Source organism: Canis aureus, chromosome 1 (genome assembly GCF_053574225.1).
Source record: "Canis aureus isolate CA01 chromosome 1, VMU_Caureus_v.1.0, whole genome shotgun sequence".
NCBI classification, from domain to species: domain Eukaryota; kingdom Metazoa; phylum Chordata; class Mammalia; order Carnivora; family Canidae; genus Canis; species Canis aureus.
Genome location: NC_135611.1, coordinates 15614495 through 15630172, shown reverse-complemented (window position 1 = coordinate 15630172; position 15678 = coordinate 15614495). Strand labels below are relative to the sequence as shown.

Sequence of the window (15678 nt, the reverse complement as noted above, 5' to 3'; positions counted from 1 at the left end):
ACATTATGAAAGATGGCAAAAAAAAAAAAAAAAAAAAGAGTGAAAATCACTCTTGTTTTTAAAATCCTAAATCATTAAGATTTTTCATAATTTACCTGGACTTCCCATCATTCACTACTCCTCTGGCTGAAGATCTTATTAACTAAAGCATTAGTAGGGTAAGTAGGATATCCACCTGTCTTATTAGATTTTGGGGGAAACAACATTTTCCCAAGATGGACATAACCATGTGCTGCCAACTCCATTCCAGAAGCTCCTTACCTTCTTCTGAAGAGCTGATAGTCAGCGTTAGTTGAATTAAACATAGATATAAAACACATTTTTATTACACTGCCAATTTGCTTGGTGACTTAGGGAAACCTACCATTGTGTCCTGTTTGCAATTGTTGTAACTAAATGTGTGTTCTGGGCTGGCAAACCCTAATATTAGATGCACACTACCATCAACGAGTAACTTACTGGTTACTAAGCTCGTGTCTCTCAGCCCTATGTTCACCTTCCCGCACTCCCCGTAGTGATGTCAGTCACTGGGACTCTGCAGTCCATGGTGTCTTCTTTTCCAAACAGCTCCCCACCGGGTTCTGATAGCAGAATGTACTAGAGGGAGAATCAGAGGCAGGAAGAGGGAGAAGGGACTTTGTCCCTTTTCCCAAGCCCGCAGGGGTTCCAGTTTCTGGATCCTCCCTATGCTCCGAGCACCAGCCTCATCACACCCCCTCATAAAGATGAACACAACTAGATGACAGCCCCTTCTCAGCAGCCTAGATCTGAAGTCTGAGAGATGTAGGTGCTGGGGGAACCTCTCCCAACTCCTTAAGCTCCAGCCCCAGGTGACACGACTCCCTCCTCAACGGCCTCAGGCCAGCCTCCTCCAAACACCCAGATTCCAGGAGCCCCAACTGTTGCCTTCTGCCCCAGCCAGAGAGATACTAGCTATTTCCTGGAGTTTCTAACACTCCAAAATTTCAGTGTTCCTTTTTTTGCCTTTTTAATTCTCCATTATTAAATTCGCTCTGCTGAAATAACTGGTTTAGGTTTTGTTCCCTGACTGGATCCTGAAATGATACAATTCTATTCCTCAGAAAACAGTTCTGCATAAAGCAGATTCCGGTCATGTCCATAGCTGGTTCCCATTTGTTTCTGGTCGTAAGAAGCCCATCATGCTTCTCTGGGGATGTCCTCTCGCCCCCTCCTCCTTCCCTTCTCTCCTTCTTACACCCACACTCAAAATACACACACAAAAGCTATCTGCAAGATGCTTGCTAGCTTTTTTAAAACAAAGGGAACATTTGACAAAAAGCTTTAACCCTATTCCTATACCCTACGTCACTCATTCCATACAATTTTATTGAGCATTTGCTACATGTGAAAACCCACACGAACATGAAAGCCACAAGGTTCCTGCCTTCAAGGAACTTACTATCCAGAAAGTTCCTCAAATTCTTCTCCCAATACAGACAAAAACAAAGACAAGAGATCTGATCAGCCCAGGCTCTACTGACTTCGGCAGCCAGATGGCTCCTGAGGAACCATAACCTCTATAGCAGCAGCGATTTTATTAGCCTTCTAACTTACGCACTCTCCAAGTCTGGCCTATGATGACAGCAAGTACATTTCGTTTTTTTAAGGACCACAGGCCAAAATCTTTTAGATAATAAATAGAATACCTCAAAACAGTCCTGAGGGGATCCCTGGGTGGCTCAGCGGTTTGGCATCTGCCTTTGGCCCAGGGCGCGATCCTGGAGTCCCGGGATCGAGTCCTGCGTTGGGCTCCCGGCATGGAGCCTGCTTCTCCCTCCTCCTGTGTCTCTGCCTCTCTCTCTCTCTATCATAAACAAATAAATAAATCTTAAAAAAAAAAAGTCCTGAGTACTTTCTTCATGTCAGCTTCTATTCTTTTTCTTCCCCCTAAATAATTTACCATGCCCTAAATGAACCTATTTCATTCTAAGTAAAAGTTCTATGCCATGTGCCTTAGGATTACATGTCTTACACGGATAAATACACAGCAATTTTTTTTAACTAAAAAAAAAATCCTGGGGCCCCAGGGCAGCTTGGGCAGTTGAGCATCTGACACGTTTTCGGCTCAGGTCGTGATCTCATGGGTCATGAGATCGAGTCCTGCCAGCTCCAAGTTCAGTGAGGTGTCAGCTTGAGATCCTCTCCCTCTGTCTTCCCTCCCCTGCTCCTTCCCTTGCACACACTCTCTCTCAAATAAATACATAAATCTTTCTTCAAAAAATCCTGAGCTGCTTCTCCTCCTCCTCCCAATTCCATTCCTTTGTCTGGAAACACAGCTCCAAATGGAATGGATTTTCCTTTCTTTGTGACCAGGTCTCAATAAAATGGCTTTCTATTCTACACAATAAAAGCTGGGCACCTCTGGGTTTTTTTAACTGCATAAATAGAAGATTTAGATTACAAAAAAAATAATAATACTATATACAGAATGAGGAAATGTGAGAATTTCATATTCTAAATAGAATTCTTTAGGTAGAAAAAAAATCCACAGCTATTTTTTCGGTCAGTTTTAATTCTCTTATTTCTCCTCTCTAGATAAGACACAGCTGAATTCCTCTAGGCAGCAAAATCGCTACCTGCGTGATTTGGCCATGAGTCAATGTGAGATCAACTCAAAGCCAGCCACAACCTCCAAAACCCATCCTTGTCTGAGGATGTTGTGAATACATTTTCAGGTGTCCTCTCGGAGTCTGTGCCATTTAATCCTCAGAGTAACACTGTCCTAGCAATGCTTCAGGCAGTCTTGTGCAGCTTTCACCGTTACACCAGGCATAATAAAAAACCCAACAGGTTGTTTGTACCATCTCTGCTACACTCCTGAAGGCTTGAAGGGAGCAAAGAAGAGATGGGCATGTTAATACCCCTTTCTTTATGCATATCATCATTATTATCATCATCATAATCGGCCCCATTTATACTGTTCCTATTATGGGAGAGACGCTGTGCTAGGTGCTTTACATACATTAATTTCTAATGATCCCAACAACCCTTCAAAGTAAGTATTAATGGTGTTCTCCACATTTATAAGATCAGAAATTTGAGAGTAATAAACATTCAATACTTTGTCAAAGGCCCTCAATTTATAACTGACATTGCGTTTTAGGCCAGATACATCTGTCCCAGTAGCCTAAGCCTAACACTGGTTACCTGTTCTATAAACAAAACTCTGAACTATGCGAAGCGCTAAAACCCACTTTAGAGAGAAACTGTTACTTATTTGATGAAAAAAAATTTCAGGATTCTTGCCATAGAACATTATCTGTAATTAGAGATGCAGAAATGCATTTCTAGGCCTTAAATGGAAATAGTGCCCTGGACTCCTTTTGAGAGTACAACATTCATTACAAAGTAATTTGGAAGAAAATATAGTTGGATGGGCAGATAAAAGCATGTCCCTAACTCAACTATCCACATATATATTTGAGTGATTTCAATTACAAGCCTAGGAACTGGTCCCACCAAAGAGAGATACACTGATGCAAATACCAACAACCAGCCGTTAAATGCATTCTGACACCCGAAACATAGGCACTCATACACAGCCCTACTGAAGGAAATTACTGAATAGGGACCACAGAATCAGAGTTGCAGGAGTCCTTGGAGGTCATTTAACACCCAGTACAGTGGCCATAACCTATTTATTAAGTAGTTCATTAGTTTTTCTCAAATACTTATTTTAAAATGTTAAAGTTTGTCCATATTTTTAAAATGGAAATGCTAGGCTCCTCATTAGACCTGCTCCTATTTCTCATTTCCAGAACTCCCGTTTTTTATAATTTACAGGGAAAGGAACCTAAAAATATAGTAGTAAGTGCAGGATACTGAATGTGATGTGGAATAACTTTACTTATTCATCAATCTATATTTGGTCTTTGATGCAATCCTGTTCAATGTTTGTTAGTTCTTTGTAGAACAACATTTTAAACATTTGAGTGAAAAACAATTCTTCCTGTTTGAAAGAAGGTCATGAGTTTGGACCAAACTGAAAATCAATCTATTTCCAACACCTGTTCATATCCATAATGAGATTTCAGGGTTTGTTTTTTTTCCCCCAGCTTCATTCAGACATGGACAGGGGAGATGGATCCATCAAATACATCCTCTCAGGAGAAGGTGCAGGTGTCGTGTTTACCATCGACGACACCACTGGAGACATCCATGCCATTCAGAGGCTTGATCGGGAGGAAAGGGCACAGTACACTTTAAGGGCTCAAGCCCTAGACAGGCGGACAGGCAGACCGATGGAGCCGGAGTCAGAGTTCATCATCAAAATCCAAGACATCAATGACAATGAGCCCAAGTTCCTGGATGGACCTTATGTTGCCACTGTGCCAGAAATGTCACCAGTGGGTAAGGAGGAGAGTCACTGATTCTCACACACAGCAGTTCTACAGAAGACACTCCCCTCTTATATATAAAGAAAGAATGTGCAGAACCGCTCACAAATTTTAAAACTGCACCAAAAATGACAACCAAGTCCTTAGGCAGGAAACTTCTTAGACACTGAAATCAGATATACTAAAAAATAATAGTCATAATAAGCCTAGCATTGTTATTCAGCTCTGATTCTTAGAAGACAGAGGATAACAGATAGATAAATGTCTGACACATAAGGGAGAAGCATTCTGGTATTATCAAAAAGAGCAATGAAGAACCCAAAGGCTGTGTTGTTCTTACTGGTTACTAAGAATTTAAAACACAAATAACTCCTATCTCACTACAGAGGCACAAGTTAGGAGCTATGGAAGCCTGACCTCAAAAAGGGTTCTCCCAAGGAAGCAAAAACAACAATTGGAAATGTTTTAAGATTGCCTATTCAGGATTGCTTCCAGCCTTTAGCAGTTCAACTTGAACAAGTTTCCACCATCTCTCTTCCTCAGGGACCTCAGTTATCCAGGTGACAGCCACAGATGCTGATGATCCAACCTACGGCAACAGCGCCCGGGTAGTGTACAGCATTCTCCAGGGCCAGCCGTATTTCTCTGTGGACTCCAAAACAGGTATTTTATGTATGCCGTCAGAGATGGTTGCTTTATTCCCTACTAATTCATAACTGCTACTTATGACAAACCCAACTATCCTTTTCAAGGACTCTCTAGGGACTGTATTAGTTCAAGAAGATTGTTACAAGCTTTAGGATTAAGACGGCAAACTAGCACTGCCCTGGTGGGTAAGAGCAGCACTATGTAGAGACAGTGTATGGAGTCTGGAGAGGCCAAAAGGCCTGCCTATACAAAGGTGCATCCTCACGATCCTTCAATCACTTCTACAGTTGAATTTATTCCCAGGGACTGTCTTTTATCACTCCAAGAAGACCTGAGAGGATTGACATGTTAACCTAGACTCCCTAGAGGACTAGGATCATTGATTTTGAAACTATGAAGAACCTTAGGGGAATCATTCAGTCCATTACCGGTCACTTAACAGATGAGGAAATTGGGAATTGCAACCTAACAAAGTGCTTCTATTTGTAGATATGTTCCTGACTTCTGGTCTGATGTTCTTCCCACTGAACCACCCTATACTAAGTAGAGAACACAGTCAGAATAAAGGGATGCCGGGACACAAATATTTTGCTGAAGAGGGAAAGAGTGTAGGGCATGCGATGTGGCCCCCCAAAAGGCAGGTTCTGAGTGGGAAGCTCTCACAGAGAGGACAGTATAAAGAACTGGACGGGCAAGGAGGAATGTGGCAAACAGGACAAACTGACAGAAGTTTGGTTTTCTCTTTTTGTTTTGTTTCTTTCCAGTTTTACCTGAGAGCTTTGACTTCAGAATTTATGTTTTATCATTACTATCCTGCACTTGTGCCAATCTTCTTTCCTTTTAAAATACTTTCATATACATTACCATATTGGAGCCTCCCATTATTCTTATGTACCTGTGAAATACATGGGAGTTACTGTTATTCCCATTTTACATACAGGAAAATTGAAGACCTAAAATGGGGTTAACACTCAAAGTCACCTCTCCATCTAAAAGAGAAAAGATACATTTCTATTAGCAACCTGATAGAATTTTTTTTTCCCAAAAGTCCTAAGGGAACCAGCCATTCAGAAGACCTAAAATGGGGTTAAAACTCAAAGTCACCTCTCCATCTAAAAGAGAAAAAATACATTTCTATTAGCAACCTGATAGAATTTTTTTCTCCCAAAAGTCCTAAGGGAACCAGCCATTCAGAAAATTATGTCATAAAAGCGGGAAAGTAAGGGAGTGTAAATTAGCAAGAGGAAAGAAAAAAGGCTGCAGTGAGGGACTTCTAGAAAACAGTAACTTTAACAATTCTACACAAGGGGGGTGGGGGGTGGGGAGATGCCCACAGGAAAAAAACACAGACAGGAAGAGGGTAATGTGTCCTTTATATCCTAAGAGGAACCTTACATTATTTTGATAGCTCCCAGGGGGCATCTTTAGTGTTAAGGTCAAAAATACATGAAAAGGTAGTTATTTCTGTGCCTCTAGGGCATTTTAAAAAGGAAAATGCTGCATATTTCACTTTAGAATGTTGTTACTATAATGCACTATATACACCATAAGAGTAAACTGGAGACAGGTTTGTGGTTCTCAATCTCTTCTCTTTGCATGCAAAAGGTCTATTTAGCCAAGGGTCATGCTATAAACTTGTAATAAACAAGCCTTTAATCTTTGCCTGGAGTGCAGAGAAGTCAACTTTCCACGTAGCTGGGCTAAACGGGAGATAAAACATTACAGAAGATCCTTGGCAGGATCAAAACAACACATTTCACTAGATTTTGATTTAGACCCCTCTTCTTGAATGCAACCATATCATCACACTGATTCTGCTACTTACTGTCTGGGGGAGTTCCTCCCTTATGCATGTCAAAAATGAACAACTCAACAGAGCAGCTTTCATGTCCCAGCTCATGGAAATCAGTGAAGCACAGAAGTAAGCAGCATATAACAAAACGGAATGAATATATAACAAAAGGAGAATCAAATCAGAATTCTAATCCTGCTTACAGGTACTGGGGAGGCAGGAAAAAAGCAAGACTAGAAGTGAGCTGCCTAAAGAAAAGTCATGCACACCACAAGGGCTCTAGGGTCTGAAGAGCGAGCGAGCTGAAAGAGAATTATCTAATATCACAGATTTGCAGACCTATGGGCTTTGTTTTCAGGATCTGGAGGCCCAGTTTTCTTTGGTACAACAGAGACCCTTGAATTCGGCCCGGACTCCAAGTCCCTAACTCTGTTTGAGAACCACTGCCGCCACCTCCTGTTCTCTGGCAGTAATGTTGCCAAAGAAAATGGGCCCCCAGCTCCTCCTGCTGGAATAGTGTTTACTCACAATTTGTTTAAGCGCAGCGCTGTTTTGAAGCTAGAATTCTGACCTCGAGTTTGGTAAAATACAGATGATTTGCATCTCGACTCTAGCTATTTACAAATGCACAAGGGAGAAACCTAGAAGCCAATCCTAAACACTGGATTTGTGGTTTTGTTTTTAAAAAGTCTTTTCTATCCTGCAGGTGTCATTAGGACAGCACTCATGAACATGGACAGAGAAGCCAAAGAATACTATGAAGTGATTATCCAAGCTAAGGACATGGGAGGGCAGCTTGGAGGATTAGCTGGGACCACCACAGTCAACATCACCCTCTCGGATGTCAATGACAACCCACCCCGCTTTCCCCAGAGTGAGTACACAACCAGCGAACAGATCTAAGGCCAGACAGATGTACCTATTACCAAAGTGGAAGAAAAAGACCAGCCTGAGTTACTTACTCTCTAAGTTCAACTATCCATGGGTCTCCTTCCTATATTTATCACGTAATTCTCACATAACCACTTCTCTTCTGGGTCCCAACATCCCAAAGCACTGGCCAGTGTTTCTCACTTGTTTTCATTATCGCCTCTCTCTGGAGCTCTTTCAGACTTCTTTTTTTCTTGATTGACATACCCGGCACACCACCGCATAAAACTAAATTCTAAGGAGTAAGATTTTATTAGGTAGGGCTTAACTTTAGAGAGCCACAAACTACCGTAGCATCTAAGCTTTTTGTTCCTATCTCCCCTGCCCCAAACCCATGTTTGTCCCCTAGGAGACAATACTGGCCTGCTGAGAACACACATAGAGACCAAGCTGTAGGTGAATACAGAGTGGCCCACATCTGACTACCTTATCCAGTGAATTCACAAGAGTACCAACCATCTGCTTTCTAATGGCCCTGGGCATGAGGGATACAAAATGCTTGAAACCTAGTCCCTGTGCAGCTTAAAATCCAGCTGGGGAGTACATATCTAACTCCTCAAAAGTTAGCCAAGAAGTAGCATTTGCTGTACCACTTTAGTAGTGCAGACCACTTTAGTAGTGCAGAATGAAATATCCACCATAAGCTATGATGAATGAAGACAGTGTCAAAGGAGGACACTAACTAATGGGGACTAAAGAATATAAAAGATTTAAATAGGAAAAAAGGAAAACATTCCAGAAGGGGGAAGGCATTTATTCATTAAAAAAATGTTTGCTTCAGGCACCATCTTGGTATGGCATAGAGAGCAGTGTACAAAACAAAATCTCTCCTCTCCTAGAGCCCATTCAAATAGAACCTGAATGTAAGGGAAAAAATATGTTACCTACAATATAAAAGACTGGAAATAAAGTAGTAAATGCGACTTTGTGTTCAAAGACCCCCTAAAAATGGTGACCTGCTCTCTTCAGTGTTTTAAATGTGTTTTCTTTTTTGTTTGTGTAAAGATTTTATTTATTTATTCCTGAAAGACACAGAGAGAGAGGCAGAGACACAGGCAGAGGGAGAAGCAGGCTCCTTGCAGGGAGCCCGATGTAGGACTTGACCCCAGGACCCCAGGATCATGCCCTGAGTTGGCAGCCACTCAACCACTGAGCCATTCAGGTGTCCCAAATGTGTTTTATTTCTAAAGGAAGTCCCTGAAAAGTTTTTGAGCAAGACAGAAACATAAAGGAAGGCTAACCTGATAGCCATGTACAAGATGGGTTGGCAGGAGTGGAAACTAGATGCTGGGGAATCCATCAGGGAGGCTTTCAGAATGGTCAAGATTTGAACTGATAAGGACTTAAGTAGCAGCAGAAGGAGTGCAGTGGGATAAATCAGAAAACATGGATTTCTGCCTCCTGATTTCTTGGCTGAAGAAACCAAAGCAGAGGGTGGAGTCAAAGATGACTATGATGTTTTAAGTCTGGGTGACAGGGAGAAGAATTGTAGTACTGATAGAAATAGAGGATACATAATGGAACTCATGGCAGGGAAGGAGAAAGACAAATTCAGATTTGAAGACAAAGTGACAGCAGAACAATGATAGAATATCCTTAAGGAAGGTGGAGATATATAGCTATACTGTGGAATGGAGCCCAGGAATGGAGATGTGAGTTTGAGAATCAGATGTCTCAAGGGAGCAGTTGGGAGCAATGAAAATAGCAAACACAATTCCAGGTGAAAGACTTGACCAGGAATATCAGGTCAAAAAAAAAAGAAGAAAAGAAACTAAAAACAGAGTCAAGCCAGACCATCAGGTTAACAGCTATATTTTGAGTATACCTGACCAAGTGAGTCATCTCTTTTATCTATGTAAAGACAGGAAGGAAGTTCAAATATTCCCTTACAACTGGTATAAACAAAGACCCCATGATATTTCATGAAACAAAAAGGCAGATACTAGATAAGTATTTCACAAGTGGTACAACCAAGTACACTACTAAGTTAATAGGTTCTACGGTACAGAATGGCAATGTATCATGGCACAGTTTGTGAAATGCCATGTGGACTGGTTTCTTACTTTCTGTGGGTTCTATCTTTATTGCTTCATGAATGGCTCACATTGCACACACTGTAGACTATAGATTCTTGAAGATCCTTGAACTACCTCATTTGGCTTTTTAAATTTGACACTGACAGTATCTTTGATGAAGACAGGGCAAAAGAAGCAAGTTATTATATAGCTCATAAGTATATGGATTTAGACAAACTGCCTTAAAGTCCTATCACCCCCAACATGACAACTTTACAACAGCATAACACGACACAATGATACCCAGGGTTTTTGTCTTGCCCCCACAAACCAACATCTTAACATTCAATCCAAAGCAAACATTTTGAGTTGCCACTTTTTCAAAATAATGGACAATCTGACATAGCACAAAAGCATGGACTATGCTGCGCAGAAGACAAAATCTAAATGATAAAAATAATCTGCCCGAAAGCATTCTTTGCATATTATCTCTGTTTCCTCTAAAGTTGTTAACTATTTTGGACTTTTAAAAAATCGTCTTTAGGGATGCCTGAGTGGCTCAGCAGTTGAGTGTCCGCCTTTGGCTCAGGGCGTGATCCTGGAGTCCCGGATCGGGCTTCCTGCAGGGAGCCTGCTTCTCCCTCTGCCTGTGTCTCTGACTCTCTCTGTGTCTCTCATGAATAAATACATAAAATCTTTAAAAAATAAAAATAAAAAATTGTCTTCACCTCACCATTAAATGTTTTCCCATCTGTTTGCTAAAACAAAGTTTCAATGACCTATTTCATAAACTTATCTTGGATAAACTCTCTGCCTTATTATCTTCTGACTGCTCATTTCAAAAATTCAATTTTCCTTCCTTTCTATAAATATTACCATAACTGATTATGGGATGTTGGCAAAATGACACTCCTATTATTTTTTTTATTGAACAAGTTCAGTTACCTTTAAACCAAATATAATGGAATATCAAGATCTCAGGCTATTTCTTTCTAATATAATGCATCATGTGTAGAAATTTTATGTAAATGCTTATTTAAACACAGAACAAATAGCTTTCCTGGTTTTTCCCAAAAGTTCTGCAATAGCAAAGTCTAATCCATTAACTTCGGTAGAGAATGGAAGGATATCATGAAATCCAAGTGCCTGCCAGCTTTAATACAGACATTAGCAATTTCCTGACTCATACTGGCAAAGAACAGGCATTATTTCTTCTCCTGTGCAAGGGAGGTGCTGTGAGCTGGTTGGGTGCTGTCAACCTCCCCAAATCTTTGTGAAACTCAAGCCCTCACACCCCAGGCTCCCCTATAGCTTGAAATACGTATTAGAATAAAAGAGACCATGAACATATTGAAAATGTGATTGTATGATTTTCTTCGTTATTTAGTCAGTCACATTTTGATTGACAAAATGAAGAAGAATGTCAAAAAGCTGAGCCCCAGAGAAGGTTAGCGAAGACATAACTCTGTGGAGACAAAAAGGAACTAAATTTAATTGTGAATCTGAAAAGGAGAACATTACCAACTCTGAGATTCTTACATTTGTGAGAACATTTGGGTATTCTGTTCTGAAAAAAGATAACAAGAAACAACAGAGGTTTCCAGTAAGCAGAGCCAAGGGTAAGGACACACCACTGATGGACAACACATGGAGCTGGTGGGAGCTTGCTCTCTGCAGCTGTCCCTCCTTCATAGATCACTGATCACTGTTAAATTTGGGCAGGTGGCCACTGGGGTAGAAACTCCACACACTGGCCTGGCCACGAAGGAAAATGTCGGTATCTCAAGTTTGAACAGAATAAATGTGTACTTTGCAATCACAATGCTTTTTTCTTCCTCAGAAAGAATTAACATTTGAGGCAACAGTCCATTAGGAGGGACTGAAAGATTGGAAAGCGAGGTAACTCCTTCCACACTGAGGGTAGATTCATGGAAATAAGAAATATTTTTGTTTTTATCTTGTTCTAGTCTTAGGATTAGGTCAAACTATCTTGGCCCATCCTTATCAAATTACCAGTATAGGATAAGACTTCATACTGTTTGCTCAGCCTTTTGGGGTCTCAGTTTCTCTGTAAAACTCAAGTTTTAATTCTTGAACGAGAAAGATGTCTTGACTGGCATGCCTGATATGATTTGATATTGTGGTATTTTTTATAGTAACAGATTACAAGAATGCCTGTTCTGACCTTTCTTCATAGAACATTATCAGATGAGTGTGCTGGAATCAGCGCCAGTTAGCTCCACCGTGGGTAGAGTGTTTGCCAAGGACTTGGATGAAGGAATCAACGCAGAGATGAAATATACCATTGTGGATGGAGATGGTGCAGATGCCTTTGACATTAACACAGATCCCAATTTCCAAGTTGGCATCATAACTGTGAAGAAGGTAATCCAACTCCTCTTTCCAAATCATGTTAATGGAGGCTGTGAATATATATGAGATGTTAGGAAGGGCTGTTGTGCTATTAATACATACAGCTTCAAATCCTCTGATAAACATTCTTTCCATTTCTTAAAAGAAAAAAACAACTCTTATTCCTTTTGCTTACATGTAACTTTGGCTGTGTCATCATTTTACAGAGAGGGTACCAGATCACGATAAAAATATAAATATGTCCTTTCTCCTAGCTCACTATTTAACCACTTAAAAAACTATAGTAGCTTAATTCACTAATGATGTTAATGACTTGATCAATATTTGCAGTTGAATAACACTCATTTTTTACCATAATATGCCATAAATAACAATAAAACAAGCTATAATATTATTTATGAATCAATAAATAACATGCAGAGATTTTTTTAATTGCCACTGGAAGATCCATAGATGCTAATTAGACTTGGAAAAGCTTTATCAAACATAACTGCTGAGTGGTAGTATCACTTGAAACTCCTTCGCTTCATAAATCACCAAGTTTTCTGAATATAAGCTAACAATATTTTCTGTGGCACAAAGCACATATGGATATATTAGGGTGGAAGATAAAACCTTGAAACACTGAAGTTTTAACATCCTAGTAAATACATGTGAAGAAATTAAAAAATTCCTTGATTTAATCTTCTTTCTCCTCTATTTTAAATACATCTAAAAACCCAAGATATTTTAAATTATTCATTCAACAAATATTTGTTGAGCATCTACCTATGTGCCAGGTATTATATTCTAGGCATTTAATGTTAAAGAGTAACTAAAATAACCAAAAACATCTGCTTTCATGGAGCTTACATTCTAGTAAGGAAGGGGAGGAAGACAATCAAAATAGCAAGTAAACTGGAAGCCTGGGTGGCTCAGTGGTTGAATGTCTGCCTTCACCTCAGGGCATGATCCCAGAGTCCCGGGATCAAGTCCCACATTGGGCTCCTTGCATGCAGCCTGCTTCTCCTGTCTCTGCCTCTTTCTATATCTCTAAGTAAATAAAATCTTAAAAAAAAAAAAAAACAGCAAGTAAATCAACAAAGTAATATACTAGAAAGCGTTACATGCTAGGATGAGGAGGAATAAAACAGAACAAAAGTGATATTAGAAAAGTCAACATGACTTTGAATTTAAACTGGGTGCTTGGGGTTGGCTTTACAGAGAAGTGACATTCATACAAAAATGTAAAGTGGATAGAGTCACAGCACAGAGCTGGGCAGGCTGACAATGCACAACCCTGGGAGGTACCCTACAAGTGACTTTCAGGGAGAACTGTACATGCAGCCCAGAAGATAGGGGAATGTGCATGGAGATATTGAGGGAAAGTGTTCCAGGCAAAGGGACAACCAGTGCCAAGGCCCAAAGACAGGGCTCTGCCAAATGTGTTTCAAAAGCAACATGGAGGCTGAGAAGGTTGAGTGGAGGGGAAGACCAGCAGGAGATGAAAGAGGAAAAGTAACAAGTTCAGGCTGCTGTAAGTACTTCTTCCTCTGAGTGAAGTGGAGAACTGGAAGGCTTTAAAACATAAATAATAGGGAGCACGTGGGTGGTTCCATCTGTTAAGCGTCCAACTCTTGACTTTGGCTCAGGTCATGATCTCAGGGTCATGAGATGGAGTCCACATTGGGCTCCATGGTCAGCAGGGAGTCTGCTTCCCTACCTTTCCCTATACCCCTCCCAATCCCTGCTCATGCTCTCACTCTCTCTCCATAAAATAAATAAATGTTTTTTAAAAAATTAAAAAAATAAAACATACATGACAGAACTGGACTTTCATTATAAAATAATTACTGTGTTGGCTGTGTTGAGAAAGGAATTCCCGTTAAGAGGGGAGCAAGGATGGGAACATGCAGACCAGCCGGGAGACTACTGCAATAATCTAGGTAGATGATGGAGGCTTGGTCTAGGGTAGTAGGAATGGAGATAGTGAGAAGTGATCAGAATCTAGATACATTTTGAAAGTAGAATCAATAGGATTTCCTAACAGATTGGATAAGGATGTGAAAGAAAGAGAGAAGTCAACTGAGCAACAAGAACAGAGCTGCCTGTACCTGAGATGGGAGAGTCTGCAGGTAGAGAAGGTGGCAGGTGGTGGCAAATCCTGGATTAAGTTCTGGACATGTTACCCAAGTGGAGATGTGTCACGCTGCTGGCTATAGGAGTATGGAGTTTGGAGAAGAGTTCTGGAAGAAAGCTGGAAATACAAAATTTGGGAGTCGCAAGCATATAAATGATATGCAGCCTTTAAGATGCAGTTGTATCTTATTTTTTTTAAAGATTTGTTTATTTATTTATGCAGAGAGAGAGAGAGAGAGAGAGAGGCAGAGAGAGAAGCAGGCTCCATGCAGGAAGCCCGACGTGGGACTCGATCCCAGGTCTCCAGGATCACACCCCAGGCTGCAGGCAGCGCTAAACCACTGCGCCACCAGGGCTGCCCTGCAGTTGTATCTTAAAACAAATACAAGAAAATACATGAAAATTCCAAGGGCCTGGGCATAGATAGAGAAGATAGTGAAATGAGCCCTGCAGCACCCCAACATGAAGAGGTCAGAGAGAAGAGCAAGGATAAGAAAGGAGACTAAGAAGGGGAGAGCAGGGAAACAGGAGGAAAATCCAGGGAGTATGGTGTTCTGGAAGGCATGAAAAACCATCTCCAGGAGAAGGGAAGACAAATGCTACTGAAGCTCATGTAAGAACCCTGAAAACTGACCACAGACTTTAGGAACATGAAGATCACCAACGATCTTGACGAAAGCAACGGTCATAACTTAGAATGGGGCACAAGTTAATGTGCAATGATCTTGATGAAAGCAACGGTCATAACTTAGAATGGGGCACAAGTTAATGTGCTTAATAACTACTATATGCTGTTCCACAGAGCTTAATTAACACTGCTTTTGAAGGGAAGAGTTCACATACATTTGTCCTATATTCACTTAAGCAATATACAAATGCAGCAAAAGAACAGATATATTCAGCATTTCACCAACAAGAAATCTTCATAACCAGCACACAATGACCTCAAAGCAGTGTAAAATGCTGATATTAACTTCACAATCATCAAGTACATCTGAATATAATTTAAATATTACAGTTTCTTATTTTATTCTCATTCCTTGAGAGTTAATAACATGTTAGAAATATAAAAGATAAAAAAAAGAAATATAAAAGATGATTAGAAATAATAATACCAATTTGGTATATAGGATTGAGAACATTCCCCTATGCATGATATGCCCCAAGTAAGCAGTTAATAATACATTGCCTATCATGACTGATAACTGTGAATAAGGTAAATATTTGCTCAAAGCTTAGGATAATTATTGTTTAACATAAAAATTTTCTTTAAAACAATTAAGCAATCAGAAAAAGAGCTTTTAGGATTCTCAATATATTTTCAATTTTATCTTGTATCTTAAAATAACATAATTCTAAATAATACTAATTTATGTCAAATTATTAGAATATAGCTTAGACCTTATTACAAGCCATTTATTTTTAAAAACATTAACTATTACAA

The 15678-nt window shown here is 40.1% G+C and overlaps 1 protein-coding gene and 1 long non-coding RNA gene across 9 annotated transcripts in view; one reads left to right on the top strand and one right to left on the bottom strand.

Annotated features, from left to right (window-relative positions):
- CDH20 (cadherin 20) overlaps positions 1-15678 on the top strand; it is a 214895-nt gene that overhangs the window by 157273 nt on the left and 41944 nt on the right. For all 4 annotated transcript variants that reach the window (XM_077891342.1, XM_077891320.1, XM_077891327.1 and 1 more), the window contains exons 3-6: positions 4077-4371; positions 4902-5021; positions 7505-7672; positions 11941-12128. In XM_077891342.1, coding sequence (XP_077747468.1) covers positions 4077-4371; positions 4902-5021; positions 7505-7672; positions 11941-12128 — 771 coding nt within the window. The remainder of the gene's footprint in view (positions 1-4076; positions 4372-4901; positions 5022-7504; positions 7673-11940; positions 12129-15678) is intronic.
- The window catches only part of LOC144310416 (uncharacterized), a 71644-nt gene that overhangs the window by 25953 nt on the left and 30013 nt on the right, over positions 1-15678 (bottom strand). For 2 of the 5 annotated variants that reach the window (XR_013376153.1, XR_013376150.1), the window contains exons 4-5: positions 14210-14352; positions 11929-12166 (exon numbers count right to left, since the gene is read on the bottom strand). This is a non-coding gene — a long non-coding RNA (uncharacterized LOC144310416). Of the gene's footprint in view, positions 1-11090; positions 12167-14209; positions 14353-15678 lie in introns of those variants that run through there. The other 3 variants (XR_013376141.1, XR_013376132.1, XR_013376156.1) reach the window with 3 other exon arrangements.